Source organism: Siphateles boraxobius, unplaced genomic scaffold (assembly GCF_051911475.1).
Source record: "Siphateles boraxobius isolate OS27281-9 unplaced genomic scaffold, OSU_SipBor_1 10, whole genome shotgun sequence".
NCBI lineage: Eukaryota > Metazoa > Chordata > Actinopteri > Cypriniformes > Leuciscidae > Siphateles > Siphateles boraxobius.
Window position 1 is genome coordinate 731,172 of NW_027508700.1, and position 21,329 is coordinate 752,500.

At 42.0% G+C, this 21,329-nt stretch overlaps 2 protein-coding genes and 1 pseudogene across 3 annotated transcripts in view; 2 read left to right on the top strand and 1 right to left on the bottom strand.

The window, feature by feature from the left end:
* Window positions 1–6,098, top strand: part of LOC143746133 (integrin alpha-L-like) — a 145,741-nt pseudogene extending 139,643 nt beyond the window's left edge. Inside the window, exons 20-30 of the transcript XR_013206450.1 lie at window positions 1,070–1,211; window positions 2,771–2,853; window positions 3,001–3,081; window positions 3,238–3,316; window positions 3,410–3,514; window positions 3,595–3,630; window positions 4,947–5,060; window positions 5,137–5,238; window positions 5,432–5,452; window positions 5,542–5,652; window positions 5,740–6,098. The product of XR_013206450.1 is annotated as an integrin alpha-L-like (transcript). The remainder of the gene's footprint in view (window positions 1–1,069; window positions 1,212–2,770; window positions 2,854–3,000; window positions 3,082–3,237; window positions 3,317–3,409; window positions 3,515–3,594; window positions 3,631–4,946; window positions 5,061–5,136; window positions 5,239–5,431; window positions 5,453–5,541; window positions 5,653–5,739) is intronic.
* Window positions 6,094–11,485, bottom strand: sp6 (Sp6 transcription factor). The gene is made up of 2 exons (XM_077238005.1): window positions 11,432–11,485; window positions 6,094–7,441 (listed from the first exon to the last, which is right to left on the bottom strand). The coding sequence occupies exon 2, from the start codon at window positions 7,376–7,378 to the stop codon at window positions 6,533–6,535; it is 846 nt and encodes a 281-aa protein (XP_077094120.1). The 5' UTR covers window positions 7,379–7,441; window positions 11,432–11,485; the 3' UTR covers window positions 6,094–6,532.
* A 9,772-nt stretch (window positions 11,486–21,257) lies between these two features.
* The window catches only part of LOC143746074 (mesothelin-like), a 2,852-nt gene continuing 2,780 nt past the window's right edge, over window positions 21,258–21,329 (top strand). Inside the window, exon 1 of the mRNA XM_077237797.1 lies at window positions 21,258–21,293. Coding sequence (XP_077093912.1) covers window positions 21,258–21,293 — 36 coding nt within the window. The remainder of the gene's footprint in view (window positions 21,294–21,329) is intronic.

Here is a 21,329-nt window from a genome sequence, read left to right on the forward strand (position 1 = left end):
CAATAAAATCTATTCTGATGCATACTCCTATACTGTATGTAGGGACGGACGGGGACTAAAAAACAGCCCTGGACTTTGACTAGGCCCGGCCCAAAGCAATCGGCGCGCAGAAACTCGACAACAACAACAATAACGCCTGCCATGAGTGTCACAAGACTTTAATTGTGGCTCATGGTACTATACCATCCAAATTATAGCTAACAGCATATTCTACAATCTATTCCATGCTGTCTTAAAATGAATTTATTACTTAATAATCTTAATTAATTTATGCAGTAATTAATCTTAGCTACTGCACAAATAATAATACCACATCTAAATGAAAATACACCATTACAAATGTAACTTCTGTATTCAAAATCTTCAATGTTTGTAAGCATTAACTGTAACGTTACCAACATTTTTAAAAGTAAAAGCACAACATATTTCTTAATATTAGCTACTGCCCAGCATATATATATATATATATATATATATATATATATATATATATAAAATCACATAGCACATCCTGTTTCTGATTTTAACATTCTCTAGAGTTTATCTTATTTTTTATTCAGTGTACATAAGAGTTGCCTATACAGTTTTATCGGTAGATGCTAAGAGACATTTATTTATTACCTGTTTGCAAACTTTTTTTTTTCTTTGATGGCACATTTTCCTGACCTTTTTGCTCCCCCCTGTGCTTTACAGCTTTACAGGGGGTATGGCTTATCTAAATGAGATGTAAATGAGCCCTATTGTCACCCCCAGCAGCAGAGAGAGGTGAGAACTGCACAATCTTTTGAGGCTGTTTTCTCCCCTTTTAGCTTTTTTGTGTGCCTACCTTCAAATGGCCACAACATCTCCAAATATTATCAGATTTCCATGTGTTAAACATCGTTGGAAAGCTTTGAGACTACACTTTCAGAATCTGTGAATAACTCAAAATGCCCCAAAACCGACTTGTGTCCCTACTTTCCGTGATCGGTCACATATGTCTGTAAATGCTCCTGAATATTTCCATTCTTCTTGATTTGAATTAAACATGAGAATGTGATGAAGATTCTGCGTTTGGTTTGTTCTTCAGGAACGACACGTTAGTGGTGGTGAATCAAGCTCATTTCACTGTCCTCGTATCGCTGGCCAACCCAGGCGACGACTCCTTCAACACCAGCATAGTGCTGCACTACCCAGAAGGCCTCTCGCTCTCAAAATTTGACACCATTAAGGTACCGCTGTCCACACGTCACACTAAGGACTGTCAACAACTGAAAAAACCTTCTGAAAATGCTTTTGGCATTAATATCTAAATATCTGCTGAAGTATAGGCTACTGTACCTATACATGCGATATAATTGACTGATAAACTCTCAACAGACTAGATCAGATTTCATTCTGCTACTCAAATAAGTCTTGTCACTTTTTAATACATTAAGTATGATGTGAATATAGCCTACTGCAATTTTTAAGAAATATATTTCTGTCATGACAACTCTCGGGAGATTGGAATGGTAATAGAGATTGCAATGGTAATGGATATGGAAATGTTGACGCATTTGGTCTTGGTGGAATAGATCTGCTACGCTGCTGTAGAGCAAGTACCAAGACTTGCTTCTGCAAAATACATTCACAGACATTGCTGTGAGCATTTAAGACATGCTTCTGCTTCTCCTACACATGTAACATACATGAATTAACCCCCCAACAAAGCAGGAGACAAGACATGAGGAAAGTGCAGACCATCTTTTCAGATAGTTCAAGGCTGTACAGCCAATGCCACAGTTGCACAGCTTTCCCAGCCGCTCTATATGAGTTTGGAGCACATTTGTGCAACAGCTGAAAGAGACTATTACTATACATTTATAAAGCACTTTTGACCCTGCAGAGTTGCACAGGTTAATGAAAAAAATAGACAATACAACCATATTTACACATGATGCTGAGTGAGAAAACAAGCTGCTGCATAGGCAGATATATCTGTACATATAAACAGACAGAATGAGATAGGAAAACACACACACACACACACACACACACACACACACACACACACACACACACACACACACACTCGGACACTCGCACACTGTAAATGTTAAAATAGTGGGTTAATTTTTTATTACTCGCTTTTGTGTTTTCGGCTCTTGTGTTTCCAAGTTCACACGCTACGAATGACTTCAGAGAAACGTCAGTACTATAATCGATTATGGTTTATTACTGCATCGAGGCATTGTGTGTGTGTGTGTGTGTATGTATGTGTGTGTGTGTGTGTGTGTGTGTGTGTGTGTGTGTGTGTGTGTGTGTGTGTGTGTGTGTGTAAAGAGAACTCATACAGGCATTTTTCGCCCAAAATTTTGAATTTTGTGACCATTTGTGCTGATTTTGGTGGTATTTTTGAACGTTAATTTCCGCTCCTGTCAGAGTCAGTGCTACTGGGTCTCGGTCACATTAATATATGCCATATATTATGTCTTTCCCAAGTCTTTTACTCTGTAAAAGAATAATAGATATATCTGTAAATCAAAGGAATATATGTGTAAATTACCTGAAACTAGTAACGGATCCTGCGGAGATTCTCAGAGGAATAACGTCTGTTTTAGTTTCACGGGAACGCGCTCGCTCTCCGGTCCGCTCGCTTCTCTTAAAGGGACAGTTCACCCCGAAAATGACCATTCTCTCTTTTACATTCTAGAGGTCAAAAATATGTGAGAGATGATAACGAGGTTAATGTTTTTCAACCATTCTCTTGGCAATGCTACAAACATCTGTGATTTCTACTGTCTTCTAGACTCAGTTTCTGGCAACCTTTCGTATGGCGAAATGGGATTACGACTGGTCCGACAGGATGGAGATGATGATCACAGCTAACAGGTGAATGAGCCTGAATTTGACAGATTTGTTTGTTTTCAGGGCTGTTTCATAATAGTAATGTTCAGCAGAGATGAAGTGAAAATGTTCCAGGTTATGAAGAATGATTTCATGTTCAGTCATGAGTAACTTCTGTATGTTTGTTCACAGTGATAATAATGGAAACATCAGCGATCCGGTGGTGAGGAGGAGCGTCCCGGTTCAGTTTGCTGTTGATCTGGCGATCAGTCTGTGAGTGGCATTTATTTAATTTATTTTCTTCTGTTTCTGCTCTTCATCTCTGAATGATTGAAAGCTCTACATCTAAACGTCCTTCTCTGTTCTGTCTAAACAGTGTTATTACCTGTTAGGGTTGTACTATCAGTTGTATTATATTGTGTTTGTCAGAGCGGCTGAAGAATCTGTGACGTATATGAACTTCTCTCTGGAGGACAGAGGTCCTAAACCTCTCAAAATCGTCTACAAGGTCAGAGAGTCAAACACACATCTACAGCTTCATCGTGTTGTTTTGGGCTTAATGCGATCAGATTGCTGTGTGTCTGTGTGTTTGTGTCCACAGGTGGAGAATCTGGGTGTTAAAGATCTGCCGGTGTCGCTCAAGCTCACGCTGTCCTGTCAAACTACACATGTGATTTTAACATCTCAGATCTTCAGCATGCAGGAGGTGCGTCACTCGTTCATCAGCTCATACCATCAAACCAGCATGTGTTTTGCTGAATAAGCATCTTCTGTTCTTCTCTACAGAACTCAGCAGAGCCGTGTGGATTCATCAAACCGCAGGTAAGGGATCATAGACCCTTTTACAGCTGCTGTTAAAGGGATCGTTCACCCAAAACATGATCATTCTGTCATCATTTACTCACTCTCATGTCATGTCAAGTCACCTTTATTTATATAGCGCTTTTTAAAAAATATTGTTTCAAAGCAATGACAACAGGAGAATTATGCATTTTGGTGCTAAATAGGAAAAGGATCCACCGCCAGCAGTCGATTTATATATTCTAGTATACGATGTTTAATAGGGAGCCAATGCAGTGTTGACAGAACCGGGCTAATATGGTTGTACTTCCTGGTTCTGGTAAGAACTCGAGCGGCTGCGTTTTGAACTAGCTGTAGTTTGTTTATTAAGCGTGCAGGGCAACCACCCAGTAGAGCATTACAATAATCTAGCCTTGATGTCATGAACGCATGAACTAACTGTTATGCATTTGTCATTGAAAGCATATGACGTAGTTTAGATATATTTTTAAGATGGAAGAATGCGGTTTTACTGATGCTAGAAAGTAGCTTAGTTGGTATTGGGTCTAACATACATGTTGTCGATTAAGATGATTTAAAGAGGTCAGGCAATTCTTCCTCTCCTATTGCAATGAATGAATGGAATTTTTCCTTTCCTTCTGATGCGATACTGTAGTAGACGGTTGCATTGTTATAATTTTCTCCCTGATATTATCCATCTTGCAAGTAAAAAAGTTTATAAAGTCATTACTGCTGTGCTGCTTGGGGTTGAAGATTCTCGTTAATTTGGCCACTGTATCAAATAAATATCTAGGGTTGTGTTTGTTTTCTTTAAAAAGAGTCGAAAAATGAGCAGATCTAGCAGTTTTTAAGGCCTTTCTGTATGCAATAACACTTTCCTTCCAAGAAATGCGAAACACCTCTAGTTTTGTTTTCTTCCAGTTTCGCTCCATTTTTCTGGCGGCTCTCTTGAGGGCTCGAGTGTGCTCGTTGTACCACGGCGTTGGAATATTTTCTTTAATGGAGCAACTGTGTCTAAAGTGCTGGAAAAGAGAGAGAGTCAATAGTTTCTGTTGCAACATCGAGTTCTTCTAAGCTATCTGGCATTCTGAGGAGATTAAACTGATTAGGAAGGTTATTTAAAAAGCAATATTTATTAAACATGTTTCAAACAACATGAGGCTGAACAAACAATGACAAAATAATAATCTTTGGGTGATTGATCCCTTTAAGATCCGATCACAAGCAGTCACAGTAAACGCATCTTCTGTCTGTTGGATTTCATCTGTTTAGTTCAGTTGATTCTCTGTTTTATTGGTGTCAGTGTTTCAGTTCTCAGTGTTGTGTTGATGTTTCAGGACGGTCACTGCGGGAAGTTCGAGTGTGTCCAGTTTGATCTGCAGAAATCTTCAGTAGTTCACTTCATCCTGAGGGCGGACGCAGCTCTCCAGAACGTGAAGAAATACGAGAGCGTGAGTGACGAACACAGACAAACACCAGTTTAAGATGGAGTAACTCTGAAATCAGACTCTGTTTCTTCTGCTGTAGAGATACTCCTTCCACGAGTTCAGAGAGGATTTTGTCTTGGACTTCAGCGCCGAGCTCCACTACAACAGAAGCCGCTACAACCAGACGTCGACCGGCCTGAAGGTGATGAGTCACAGAAATCTGTCCCCTTGCCATAACTGATGTTGTGCTTGTGCTGATCAGCTTGTGATTGTCAGTGTCAACCTGAATTCTCACCACAGACCTGCAGGAGTTCATGACTGACGTCACTGTTACAGTATTACAGATACAGACACTGCTCCGTCATATTTCTAACTATTTCCTCTTCACTCCGCAGGACGACCCTCACAAATCACAGGTACCCACATCTCACTCCTCCATCCATCATTTAAAGATGATCAACGTTTGTAGAGTTGGTTGTGATGAGTTTCTCTCTGTTCCTCTCAGATTGCAGTGAAGGTGGAGTTTGTCGTTCCACCCAGTCTAATGCTGATCGTGTGCACTGGTGCAGGGGGCGGGGTCATCCTACTCATTGCCATATTGATCCTGCTGCTGAAGGTAAGAACCAATCAGATCACCTCACACATGATGTCATCATTCACCTCTCAAATCCTCAAGCCAATCTGTATGTGTGTTTGTGTGTAGTGTGGGTTTTATAACCGAAAACATCCTGAAAAGTATGAAAATATGATGGTGGTTCTCATGCAATTCAAGAAAACAAATGAATCTGAGTATGTTAATTTTGAAGGAGACTTTAAAACTGAAGATTCTTAAATTTTTTAATGAAGTTGTATGATAATATTTTCTGTCTTTTGTCTACTGACTTAATTTGTACTTTATGTAAATAACCCTTTTTATGATACACTGTATAATTTTTTATATATTTACTGTTTCTTTAATCTCAAATCAAAGTGTTCTGTAAGTATAACCTTTGTATAGAAGATTGGTGGTCAAGAAAAAAAAACAATCAATCATAGTATAATAAATGAGTTAATTGAATGAGATTTTGCCTAATCTGTTTATTGTTTGATGTTTTTATGACACTTTCACAAGACATATGAAAAATTATCAAAATGCTTTATATTTATTCAAACTAATTACATATCCTCACTACAAAACTCGAGATTACAGTAACATTAAAACAAACACACACACACACACACACACACACACACACACACACACACACACACACACACACACACACACACACACACACACACACACACACACACACTTTAACATCTTTAAGTTAATTTAAGAGATTGAAACACAAAATGTACAAATATAAATAAAACTGAAGAAATAAAAGCATTATGTTACGTGTTACATGATAATGCCACCTTCTACAGATCATTTACAGATTTGAATATAGTTCATATCAGTCGGTTTCAGAACAGCACATCTCTGAGTAGCGTTTATCAGAACCGCTGCGCGATTAGCCATTCGGTGTGTCGTCGTCGCCGTTCTCTGATTCCGTCTTGACTCTAAGCAGCGACGTTGCACTGGCGCTGCTCCCCGTCGCCGGGTGAGTCTCTTCGGCCGGTTGGCATGGCGTCTCGTGCACGCGCACATGTTTGGCTAGGTGGTCAGCGCGCAGGAAGACGCGCGGGCACGAGCTGCAGCCGAAGCGCTTGGCACCAGTGTGCGTCTGCAGGTGGCGCTGCAGCTCGTCCGAGCGGGTGAAGCGTTTGCCGCAGAACAGCCAGTTGCAGACGAAGGGCCGGTCGCCGCTGTGCCAGCGCAGGTGCGCTTTGAGGTGCGACGTCTTCACATACGCCTTCCCGCAGCCGGGGATGTGGCAGTTGTGCAGGTGCTTGCGCTTGTCTCCGCCGCTGCTTCCCAGGGACTCGGCGCTCAGGCAGTTGGGGCAGCGGCAGGAGGCCTGACCGGGAGCGCGACCGCCCGAACGCCGCTGCGATCTGGGCCGAGCGGAAGAACCCGCGGCGTCCTGCGGCTCCTCTGGGGAGTACGACGACGAGGCCTGCGGGAACGGCAGCAGATCCTGCGTCAGCGGCTCCATCTTGAAGCCCTCCGGCGGGAAGTGCAGGCCGGAGTGGGCGGAGCCGGAGTGGGCGGAGCTGGAGGGAGGCAGGCAGCACATCTGAGGGTCGACCGTGTAGGAGCCCATGGCCCCGCCTTGCCCTGGCCCCGATCCCAGCCCCGCCCCCTGAAGGTCCATCCAACCCGCCGCGGCTCCAGTGTGCACGTCCCACCAGCCAGACACGCTTACCTCGTCCTGAGGCGGCCCGGCGCGCAACCAGGGGTCGTACGGGTGCGCCATGGTGTGTGTGTGAGAGGGAGACACCGTATCACCACATGACTGTGAATGGGAATCTGATATCACCTGTGAAAGCACAGAACATCACCGTCAGAAAAACACACACACAAACACATCCGTTTGAATGATTCAAGAATGATTCTGCCGTCATTAGTCACATCAAGTGTAGCGTCAGTCCTGGCAGGTCACGTTAGTCGAGCTCGCATCAGTGACTCTCAGCTGATCCTCGACCTATATGAATACGACTCTATCACTGTATACATATATAAGCTCCTTCAGTATTATCAGCAACTGTCGTGTTTCTGAGGAACGGATTACCCTCCTCCCTCCCCAGCTCCTCCTGTAAATTCTCAAATTATGTCGTACATTAAAATTAATTAAAGATATCTGCATAAATTCATGTTGGTTCTGTTCTGTCCCCCTAAGGGGGGTTATTACTACTCTCCCGCCCTTATCCATGCTAAGCTACCCAAAACTGAACCATACCGCCAATCAAAACTGTATGCTAACAGTCAATCGTATTTGACGATAGTGCTGATTTGAGATCAGCTGAGCTGAACGATGACACTTAGTTTTAACGTATCCTGTGGTCCGGCACCAGCTGAGATTCAACAATGGGAATTCAGGCAAACTCCTACATCTCATGTCATAAAAATATTCATTTATAATCAACATTTTTCTTGCCTCTATCTTGAATACATTTTTTGTCTGAGCTTGTTTAAATTCATTACAGGATTGACTTCTTCAAAAAGGAGACATGGGCAAAAATGAGATGCAGTCAAATCAAAAATTATTCAGACAACAGATATAATTTTTGATATTTTTTCACTAGTGTGTGTAGGACACTATAGTTCATTTATGTAAGTGAGGAGAGCAGAATAAAGTAAACAGTGACATATACCCAAATATTCTTAATACAGCGACTACCTGTAAAATGTATAAATAATTCAGGAGCAAAAATGATTGGGACACTTTGAGCTGATCATGTTTTGCTGAAGTGTTTTTTCTTTAATAACTAATGCAGCTTTTTACACCACAGACTGAACAACATGAAGCATTGCTTGGTAACTGGTTGAGCTAAACTGGTATTATCTAATTGTGTAGTTAAATTTAACAGCTGACAGATATTCAACATAATTCATGTGTGAGAGTCTAACAGAAGGACGGACAAAACCAGTCAAATATCAACTGAGTTCTGCTCATATTTTATTACGATTGTCTAAACTATAGCGAATAAACTGTGATATTGTGAGAAATGTTGAAGGTGTCTGAATACAGTTTGGTTTGACTGTATATGAAAAGTCCTAATTCTGTTAAAATAAAGATCCAGTTTTTTGGCTGTTTTTTCGATAGTCCACTTTAGATGTTCTACTAACTACAAGTAATTTTCCAACTACATGTCAACAAACTGTCATTAGAGTATTAGTAGCCTGTCTGCTTAATATCTGATAACACTTTATTGTCCCCCAACATATATTGTACTGACTGTAAGAAACTTGGCAACGGTCTACTACAGTCTACTAATACTCTAATGAGAGTTAGTTGACATGTAGTTGAAAGGTTACTTGTAGTTAGTAGAATGTCTGAAGTGGACTGTGGAAATAAAGTGTGAGCGCTTTGACTGCAGAAACACATTTACTCTGTCATATGCCATTATAAACGCATTACAGTCCTGGTCAGATATTAACTCGAGCGCTTGTGTTTTCTCATACTCGTCCGTTTATATATTTTAGTGCACATTTGTGTAGTGTGGGAGTGTGTGTCCCCTCTCCGTCTGCAGATGAAGTGTTGATCTCAAAGCGTCACTGTGGAGCAGAAGTGCTGTCTCTGTGTTCCTGATGAGCGTCTGCAAACCCGCATTAACACACCGACCTCTAATACACACATGAGCTTCCTTTACATCATCGCAGGGAGTTGGCCCGGCCGTCATGACCCTACTAGCCTAACCCAGAGTCTGAAACGGCTCTCTCTGACCAGTGAGCTTCTTTCACACGGTTCTGCTCGCGTCAACCATACTTCAGTTCAGACACAAACACGATCATCCATGATGCTGTTTTTCTGCAGTCTACCTGCATTGACTGAAATCTGTGTCTTTCTCCATCAAACACGCTCAGTGTGTTAAGTGTAAAGTTCCTCCGAGATCTGCATCCTAACTCGGAGATGCTGGTTTATTCAGGCTGGATCGGGTTGAGGAGATTTCAGGCGGGTGAGACTCACCGACCACAATTAAGTTGTTTTGAGTCGACTAGTTAGACGCCACCTTAATGCATCTGTGATCTCAAAACACACACCTCAGCACAAACCACACACACACACACACTCTGGTTTGACTTAATTAGTGAGGACGGCTCATTGATAACAGTATTAGTCCACTAAACCTCAACCTTCCCTTCACACAAACCTGTTCAAGTTTGTTTCTGACACTTAATAAAATTTAAGAGTTAACTGTGCTTTAAATTGCAAGAAAGTAAGTCAGAATTGTGAGATAAAAAGTGGCAAATAATGTTTTTTTTGTTTTATTCTGTGACCGAAATGAGCCTTTCAGTGAGGAGCTCTTCAAATGCCATCAGTTACTTTTATTATATTTCTGAGGACATACACACACACACACACACACACACACACACTCCTGATGATAACAGCTCTCTCGCTCGCTCACACCTGGATGCTCAAACACACACACACACACACACACACACACACACACACACACACACACACACACACACACACACACACACACACACACACACAGTAAACATGTCTGAACTTGATAGACACATCTGAATTTCAGAAGTACTTCAGCAGAAAATGATGATATATATATATATACAGTAGTCAACATTTGAAGTGGATCAAAACCTTTCATCAAAGTTATACATGAGTTTTGAACAATACCCGTTCTTGTCTTAGACAACTTTGATTAACTTTTTGATCCACTTCAAATGTTGACTACTGTATATAGTGTGTATTTTGCTATATTTGGGGAAGAAATTGAAAATTACATTTCCAAGAGTGAGTTAAATCTCAAGCTGACACAAACATCTAAACCATCATGTAACCCATCCGTAAAATACATATAGCAAAACATATATTCAATTAAAGTTTGTGTCGTCATAATGGATTTTCTATTAAGCAATAGAAGACTATGATGTTCATTTAGATTGGTTGGTGTGTGTGTGTGTGTGTGTGTGTGTGTGTGTGTGTTCATACGTACAGGAAGACTCAAGATTCCAGCTGTAAAGATCTGTTGACAGCTGGAGTGTGTGTGTGTGTGTGTGTGTGTGTGTGTGTGTGTGTGTGTGTGTGTGTGTGTGTGTGTGTGTGTGTGTGTGTGTGTGTGTGTGTGTGATTTGTGATGAAAACAGGTTTAACTGTCTGCCAGAAGTTCTCTGAAAACAGACAATCACACACAGTCTGGCACGAACCCACAACCTCCCACAAACACACACACACACACACACACACACACACACACACACACACACACACACACACACACACAAACACACACAATGACAGACAGACAGCGTCTCATAGACTCAATGGTTTCATACTAAGATGATAATGATATTTACTAGCCGTATTTAAAGTCACGCTGACGTCAGGAGATTTAAAGCGGATCATGATCTGGTGGATTTATGAGTCTTTATAGTTTTTAAATCTTCATAAGACACTTCTGACTACACTTGCTACAAATAAAGCTTCCAAAACGACCAAAAAAACATTTCTGTTTCCTGAAGAACCTTTCAGTCATCAACTATTAGTTCTTAGTGTGAAGAACATGAAAAATCTAAAGAACCCTTTCCCACAGTACAGAAGCTTTAGTGCAATGGAAATATTGCTGGATGTTAAAGGTTCCTGTTTCTTCAGCTTTATGTGTCAGAGTTCAGCATCTTCTCCTCATTTCAACTCATAACCAGCTACTACTGCCAACACTATCACTGTGAAGCTGCTTTAAAACATCGGTACTGTATAAAGCACTATAGGAATAAAGCTTGAGAATAACATGATGATAAAGACATTATAATGAAGTTACTGATGAGAGAGTTTTACCTGCTCGCGTCTCCTGATGAATGTGACGCTACTCCAGAAACAGCACGAGTTTATGACAGTGAGAGCCACACCTCTCACACACACACACACACACACACACACACACACACGGTTCATTCATACACACTTTCATTGATACAGCTCTGTCACTGGCACACACACACACACACACAGTCAGAGCGTCTGCTCGATGTGTCTCAACATGTCAGACCTCAAACAGACAGACAGAAGGAAATCTGGAAATCTGCCCCCAAACAAACATTTTCCCACCGCACAGTTTATTACATGTGTTTTCCTTTTCATGCATCATTTTGCTATATTTCACACGTGTACGGTTCAGTCTTTGCAACATTTTCCTTCATGTTTTCATATTCTGATCTGCTCAGCATTTTAGGCTGCATTTAATACATGAAAGGTTCTGTGAAAATAGACGTGGTTTTATTATTAACTTTGAAGAATTAATTGCAAAAATTGCAACAACTCTGGATCGACACGCATAACTGTCGCATTTTATTCTAATATGATATTATTTTTGTATTGTAATCATTACGAGCACAGGTTGTAATTGTGTCTGTTTAACCGAAAACAAACAAACATTTGTCTTAAGATTTGAAACAATATGTATTGTGAAAAACACTAAACAAATAAACTTGAACTGAATTAAAAATAAATATCATCATCATTCTTATTTATAATTCTTAAAATGTATTATTATTATTATGAATTACTGGTTTTTGATATTGGCTGTTGTTATGATTATACGGTTTCTATTAGTTTGATTATCATATTAATTTCTGTATGTTAATTTAGTGAAAATGAAATGTTTAGGTGGAGGATTTTGGCTTTTCTGCCTCTAAATAAAAAAAAAATAAGTTCATTATAATGTGAGAAAGTGAGCAGAAGGAGACAGAAACGTACTCGGTTATTAACGTAATCTCGGTTCCCTTTCGAGAAGGGTTCACTCATATTGCATAGCTATAAGCTATGGGAACCCATTTTAAAACGCGTGCTATTAGCTAATGACTTCGCTCTGACCACCAGCTGAGAAGCCCGAGACCTATAGTAGAACTAAAGTCAGAATCCAACGGGGACCGGATGAGACGGGGCCCTCGAGGGGATATGTAGAGTTTTGGGCCCAACAGGGGTCAAGACCTCCTATATAGAAAAGATTCGTGCCTGCAGGGCCGGCACTTCCAAGTTGTAAAATCTTACAAATGTAGACCAGCTGGCCACCGCACAAATGTATTCAATTGGTACACCACTTGACCATGCCTAGGCTAAAGAGATAGCCTCTACTATCTATCGTGATAATCTCAGCTTCGTGACCGGGGGACCCTTTGGTGTGGCGACTGAAAGAATACAAAGAGCTGTTCCGACTGCCTGAACGGGGCAGAATGCTCTAAATAGACTCTGAGATCCCTGACTGGGCAGAGTAAATTCAAGTCTCTATCGTCTTCTGACGGGGGAAGAGCCAAGAGCACCTTGGGTACATAACCATGTCTCAGTTTGAGGACGACTCTGGAGTCGTTGGGCCCAAACTCAAGGCAGGAAGTGTTCATGGAGAGCGCTTGTAAATTACCTACCAGCTTCACCGACGCTAGGGCTAGTAGGAGTGCGGTCTTGAGCGAAAGTGGCTTTAGGTCAGCCGGCTAAAGCGGCTCAAAGGGGTTCCCATTAGAGCCCTGAGGACCGCAGATAGGTCCCAGGCGGGGATAGAGGGAGGTCGAGGCGGGTTAAGCCTCCTGGCCCCTTTGAGGAAGCGTATGATCAGGTACATCAAGACCAGAGGGAATGCGTAAAGAAGGCGCCTGGGCCATTCGTGTGCCGGCACATCCCTGTTCTTCTAAAAATAATACTGGGCAGTGAGAGTTGTCTTCTGAGGCGAAGAGGTCGACCTCTTTGAACAAAGCAGCTAGCTGTTGAATAGAGAGAGCGTGGTCCGGCGTGGTCCGGCGTGACCGCGGTCTGGACAGAGTCGGGAGAGAGACGCATCCATGCATTTCTTAAACATACGGGGTGTCAGTGACAGACCTGGCCTGCCCCCCTTCTCTTCCTCTCTGCTGGATTAGGATGGCTTCCAAGGCTCCTGGTCCAGCGTAAGTTTAGGCCGGGGACTCTGGTGCTCTGGAAAGGGGAAGCGCTTGGCTGGTTTAAAGCACTGGCTGGTTTCAGTCGCTGGGCGGGGCTGAGAGACCGGCGGCGCTGGTTTGGCTGGCTGTTGGGTCGGCGCGTTCTTGGGGCGACCTGAAGCCAAAATGGAGCGCTTGGGAAGGAAGTGTCGCATGGCCTGTGAAGCGCTCAGCAAAACCCTTGACCGATGAGCCGAAGAGACCAGAGGTGGAAACCGGGGAGTCCAGGAAAGCAGTTGTGTCTGCGTCCTTAATCTCTGTGTGCAGGGCTGAAGCAGCTGGACCAGCGGAAGCGTAGGCTCGGCTGGCGAGAGCTGAAGTCAATCTGCACGGCTTAGAAGGATGTGCCGCCTTAGACCTCCATCCAACAGTGGGAGGGCAAAGATGTGCAGGCACCTCTTTCTCCAGGGGGGGACAGTTTCTCATATCCCTTTTCCTCCGCGCCGTCAAGTGTTGAGAGCGTCACTGAGGTTGAAGTACGCAGGCGGGCCGAGTAGGGCAGGAACCACTCATCAAGGCGGCTTCCAGCAGCCTCTTCCGGTGTAGACCAGTCGAGACCCATCTCTTCGACGGCCCGGGTGAGGATGCGGAGAAGCTCGGGGTCGACGCTCGCCCTGGCGCTGCCTTTGTCTGACTGAGATGGGCAGGTGGGCTCAACAGTTGAGCCCTAGCAATGCTCGTCCTCAGACGTCGCCACCAACAAACTGTCGTCAATGTCTTCCACCGATCCGCCGAACGAGACGAGGCCGGAATCTTCGAGGGATGCATGCTGGTCCGTCTTCGTAAAGAGAACCGGTGACTCGCTCTGTGGAGTGATTCGGAGAGATTAATCCGAGTGGTGAGCGGCAGCTTCGGCGTGTTCAGTGCAGGAACACATACGCTGTACCCATCTGTGATGTGCAGGGAGACCCCGCATGAAACACAGACTGGGCGTGGCATTTGAAACAACATGTTTTTTTTCTGAAAAAGGCTTTTGAAAGGATACTCTGCCAGATGGCCACGGGGAAACAGCGAACAGCGCTGACGGCACCGAGTTCAGGAGGCCGCCGGTCACTGAGTCGCTGCTGTTCAACAGCAAGAGAGGCTTCTTGTCCGGAGAAGTCAGCGAAGAGATGCGTCGTTCACTGAAGGAGATTAAATCTGATTCCTAAGGCGAAATGGGCCGCTTATTTAGTCAGCAGCCAAGCCCATTCTGGCACGCTTCGGTGCGGGCGAGGCGGGAAGCGCACTAATAGGATCGCCTTGCTTCGCTATAAATTCAGCCAATCAGCGCGTAGACAGCCTCTACTGTGCTTGCTGTGCAACTGCACTGCGTTTTAAAATAAAGGCTTCAATATTCTCCAGAAAAGGAGTTTTCCCATAGCGTATAGCTACACAATACAAGTGAACCGTTCTCGAAAGGGAACTCTTCCGTTCTGCAGTGAAACACGAGACTGACAGTCAACAAACAGAGAAACACATCATTTCAACAAACACATACTGTAAACATGTTCAAACCTGATAGACACATCTGACAAATCTGAAGCACTTCCAGCAGAGGAAGTGTCACATAGTGAGAGTATGTTTGTGTGTGTGTGTGTGTGTGTGTGTGAGAGAGAGAGAGAGAGAGAGAGAGAGAGAGAGAGAGAGAGATAGAGAGAGTGTGTGTGTGTGTGTGTGTGTGTGTACAGTCATGTCCAAAAGTGATGAGTTCAATTGAACATCAAAATACAAGGAAAATGTGTCAATATTTTCAATATGTGGGAAGAACACAAAACTTAACTTGGTTAATGTATTTATCTGAGATTTATTTTTGGGGGCAAAATAAGGCAAAATACAGCTACAGGTTTTATTACACTATACTAAATGGTAAATGGACAGCATTTATATAGCGCTTTCACTGACCCAATGGCCACCAAAGCGCTTTACATATTGCCTCACATTCACGCACTCACTCACTCATACACCGACGGCGGTGTCAGCCATGCAAGGCGCCATCCAGCTACTATGCCATCATCACTTACTAATATTTTATTGGTTCTTTCTTGATTTTTCTTGTGTTCACAATGTCTTTGTGTGACAGTCTGGCCAAAAGTTATATCACACAATTGTCATGTTTCATAGTAGCCTGGCAAGCCAGACCTACATCAAGATGTTAGGTCTGGGAACTCCCAATCGGCATACCTCAATCCGAGGGGCGGGATAAACGTTTGTCTTTCAAATTCCCCACCAAACCAGAGCAACGGACGGCTGTGGCTGAGTGAGTCCCATGCGTTTTTCTATTGATATATTAAACTTTTGCCGTATCCGGTCGTCAAAACTCCGAACACATCTTCCTTTTTTAATAATGACTTAAGTGACGTTCTCTTAACTCCAAATCATCCAGAGTCGCGGCCAAAGCCGAATCGAAAGATCGCTGTTTGCCAGCAGCATCTCCTTTGTTTTCAAGTAGCAGATCACCTATGGTAATCACGCGGGGGAACCGTCACAACTCTGCCGTCATTACGTTTAGCCCGCCCACCAACTCTATACACGATGTGATTGGCCTGACCAGAGTTTGGTTTTTGCAGCTCGAAAGCCAACGGTTTTCTAGACCACACTTTGCTGCAAAATAATTTTTGCTGCCGGTAGGGTGTGTCTAGATTTCTAGGCTAGTTTCATAGTGTTATTATCACAAATAAAACACTCGACTGCAAGCAAAAGTACACAATATGACTGCAAACTCCTTAACACATTTACAATAAGGTTCGTTAGTTTACATTAGTTAACATGAACTAATAATGAACAATACTTCTAAAGCATTTATTAATCTTAGTTAATAATAATTTCAACATTTACTAATACATTATTAAAATCAAAGGTTGTATTTGTTAACATTAGTTAATGCACTGTGAACTAACATGAACAAATAATGAAGAACTGTATTTTTATTGACTAACATTAACAAAGATGAACTAATACAGTAACAAATATTTTGCTCACTGTTAGTTAATACAGTAACTAATGTTAATTAATGAACTTTATTGTAAAGTGTTACCGAACTCTTGAACACATTTATAATCAGAGAGATTATATAACCATTTACCATTTATAATCATGTTTGAATAGAGGGTGAATAGTTTTCCTTCATGCTGGACATCACTTCTGCACACTACTGTATATATTGAGTGAGTGTTTTTATTTAGCGATTATTTAAAACTGCATCCAGGAGTGTGTTAAATCTGACACAACTTCCTCAAACATATAAACCATCCAACTTCTGTATTAATGATAATGAGCTTGATAAAGACTGATGTGTGTTTATTTCAGTGAAGTGTAAAGCTCGACTGGATAAAGGTTACTGTGGGCATAAAGATAATCTCAGAGGTTTTGTTTGTGTTGTCTGAAGGGAACTTCCTCTGCTAAGATCATATTTACACACTCCTGAGCAACAGATTTACACAAGCGTTTGCCAATGGAAATCCAGGAAATCCTACGGGCCGACATGATGCATGCAGCAGTCACACACACACACACACACACACACACACACACACACACACACACACACACACACACACACACACACACACACACACACACACACAAACCTCCCCCTCTGCAGTGCCGTGTGTTTAGTGTTCAGAGAGCAGTCTTTGATACTCAAGCACACCTGTATTTTCAGGCAGAGACTTCCTCCCTGCACACACCCCTCTGCTTTGATTGTTAAAGAGCCCTGGCGCCAACACACACACACACACACACACACACACACACACACACACAGACACACACACACACACACACACACACACACACACACACACACACACACACACACACACACACACACACACACACACACACACACACACACACACACACACACACACACACACATAAACAACTTTTCATATCTAGGTGAGTGGTTTTCCAGGTTCCCACAGACACAGATGTGCATCTCTTTCTTTCTCACTGTCACACACACACACCACACACACACACACACACACACACACACACACACACACACACACACACACACACACACACACACACACACACACACACACACACACACACACACACAGGCTGAGAGAAACAACAGTATGATGTGTATCTATCTATCTATATCATGTTTGTTTAGCGATGTAAAGCTTTACTTTAAGCTTGAAGCCAATAAAGTGTCTCAAATGTTGAGTCAGAAGATTTCGGTAAATGACTTACTCTGTTCAACTGCCATAAAACCTTTAGAAACATTAGTGTGAAGGAGTTTTATTTCATTTAATTATAGGCATTTATATAACAATAAAAATATGTGTAATTTTTTAGTTCAGTGCATATAGCATAAATTTACAATATGCAAACTTTATATTATTTGTCTTTACCTAGTAAATAATAAGTGCATTGTATTAAAAGATTGAACTGTTAGTATGAAGTATTCAATGACACTTGTATAAAGTGTGTCCTGTGAAAACACTCTTTCTCCTGTACAGCTGATAAACGTGTGACATGAAGGGTGTTGAACATATTTACATCGGTGCATGTATAACCGGAAACAGACGTGTCTATAGAAGAATCACGGCATGTTTACCCACACAAAATATGGATGTCATTTCAAAACGACAAATTTCTGCATCAAGCTATTTATTGACAGTTAAGATTTTAGTCACAATTGCACATTCCTAAGTTTCCATAGTTTTCTGATGAGAAATTTTTGCAATGGTACAGCGTTTGTCTTTCTGACTTTCGGTCATTTTATTGTTCATAACAGGTGTGATCGACAGTTTTCTACAATCGATTCAAGTGCAATTACATTTATGCTGTGCATTAAAAATGTGTTAAAGCACACTTTTGTGTCGTTTAGGAGACGGGACAGATGTGGCTTTAGACACATTTATTCTTTTAAATTAAATGTTGAACGTTCAAACATCAAGATCATGAAAAATCCAGTAAATACAAGCGCTCGGGTAAAATAACAGTGCGTATTCTGCTGGAAACTTCATGCACTTTGTTTATTGAGATGTAACTAATTATAAGTTAATCAAAGTTGTCCTAAGACAAGAACGGGTATTGTTCAAAATTCATGTATAACTTTGATGAAAGGTTTTGATCCACTTCAAATGTTGACTACTTTGTGTGTGTGTATATATATATATATATATATATATATATATATATATATATGTGTGTATATATATGTATGTATATATATATATATTACACTATATATATATATAATGTTATACAGTATATTACAACAATAATAAAAATAGTTAGATCTCTTTTACATAATAGTAATAATAAACATACAAAAAAACAACTAGAAAAGAGAAAGCTCTGGCCAATTCAGATATCTACACATTAGAGTTAGAAATATTCATGCATTCAAGAGAAGCAAATCATAATTAAAAAAGGGGTAATTTAGGAAAGCCAGTAAATGATTAAATGACTAATGGTTTAATAGTAATAAAATGTGAGTGAAAAGAAGTTTTATCTTTCTACCTCATTTATTTTATTACTAAACCCAGAGTTTGAAATCAAGTATATAAACTGTTTCCAAATATTCTCAAAAAACAAAGACAGTTTACCTTTCAAAATATATGTAACCTTTTCCATCGACAAACAAAAGAACATTATTGATCCACTGTAAGATCGATGACCTTTCCACTTCCTTCTGATACATGGCTTTTAGACGCTTAGCTTTAAGTATACACACGTCAATGAGTGTTACTGGTGTACAATATTCTCAATCCCTGAAAACTAACATTTCTGCTTTCACTGGGAGATTAACAGATACATCTGAAAAATGAGTGAAACTGCCTCTTTCCAAAACACCTTCAGGCAGAAGTGTGTGTGTATTTCATGCATTTGTCTGGAGTGAGTGATTTGCTTGAACCTAACTGGAGTAAATATGTTCTCATTATCCAGTTATACTGTATTATTGTGAGAAATGTTTGCAAAGAGATTAACGTTCAGGGATCTTACATTTTGAAGAAACCAGCAGCAAAATCTCATGACAAGTGTTTAGAGAAGACACATGTTAACACAGGACTAGAGGTTACGAAACCCTGTGGGATGTTCTCTACTGACATCTACTGGTCAAAGGGAAACACTACACTTCTGCTAAAACACTACACTTCAGCTAAAACACTACACTAAAACTAAAACATTACACTTAAGATAAAACATTACACTTCAGCTAAAACACTACACTTCAGCTAAAACACTACACTTAAACTAAAACATTACACTTAAACTAAAACATTACACTTAAGATAAAACATTACACTTCAGCTAAAACATTACACTTAAACTAAAACATTACACTTAAACTAAAACATTACACTTAAGATAAAACATTACACTTCAGCTAAAACATTACACTTAAGATAAAACATTACACCTAAACTAAAACATTACACTTCAGCTAAAACATTACACTTAAACTAAAACATTACACTTAAACTAAAACATTACACTTAAACTAAAACATTACACTTAAACTTTCAAAGAGTGTGTGTGACGCTGATGGTGTTTCAGGTGTTTCTCGGCGGTCTGAAGCGTGTGTGAAGCGTGTGTGTGGTCAGAGAGCGTGTGTGAAGCGTGTGTGTCGTCAGAGAGTGTGTGTGACGCTGATGGTGTTTCAGGTGTTTCTCGACGGTCTGAAGCGTGTGTGTAGCGTGTGTGAAGTGTGTATGTATCGTGTGTGTCGTCAGAGAGCGTGGGGGACGCTGATGATGTTTCAGGTGTTTCCCGACGATGTGAAGCGTGTGTGTAGCGTGTGTGTCGTCAAAGATTGTGTGTGACGCTGATGGTGTTTCAGGTGTTTCTCGGCGGTCTGAAGCGTGTGTGAAGCGTGTGTGTGGTCAGAGAGCGTGTGTGAAGCGCGAGTGTAGCGTGTGTGAAGTGTGTGTGTAGCGTGTGTGTCGTCAGAGAGTGTGTGTGACCCTGATGGTATTTCAGGTGTTTCTCGACGGTCTGAAACGTGTGTGAAGCGTGTGTGTGGTCAGAGAGCGTGTGTGAAGCGTGTGTGTCGTCAGAGAGTGTGTGTGACGCTGATGGTGTTTCAGGTGTTTCTCGACGGTCTGAAGCGTGTGTGTAGCGTGTGTGAAGTGTGTATGTATCGTGTGTGTCGTCAGAGAGCGTGGGGGACGCTGATGGTGTTTCAGGTGTTTCTCGACGGTCTGAAGCGTGTGTGAAGCGTGTGTGTGGTCAGAGAGCGTGTGTGAAGCGCGAGTGTAGCGTGTGTGAAGTGTGTATGTATCGTGTGTGTCGTCAGAGAGCGTGGGGGACGCTGATGATGTTTCAGGTGTTTCCCGGCGGTCTGAAGCGTGTATGAACCGTGTGTGTAGCGTGTGTGTGGTCAGAGAGCATGTGTGAAGCGTGTGTGTCGTCAGAGAGTGTGTGTGACGCTGATGGTGTTTCAGGTGTTTCCCGGCGGTCTGAAGCGTGTGTGAAGCGTGTGTGTGGTCAGAGAGCATGTGTGAAGCGCGAGTGTAGCGTGTGTGAAGTGTGTATGTATCGTGTGTGTCGTCAGAGAGCGTGTGGGACGCTGATGGTGTTTCAGGTGTTTCTTGGCGGTCTGAAGCGTGTGTGTAGCGTGTGTGTAGCGTGTGTGTGGTCAGAGAGCATGTGTGAAGCGTGTGTGTGGTCAGAGAGCGTGTGTGAAGCGTGAGTGTAGCGTGTGTGAAGTGTGTGTGTAGCGTGTGTGTCGTCAGAGAGCGTGGGGGACGCTGATGGTGTTTCAGGTGTTTCCCGGCGGTCTGAAGCGTGTATGAACCGTGTGTGTAGCGTGTGTGTGGTCAGAG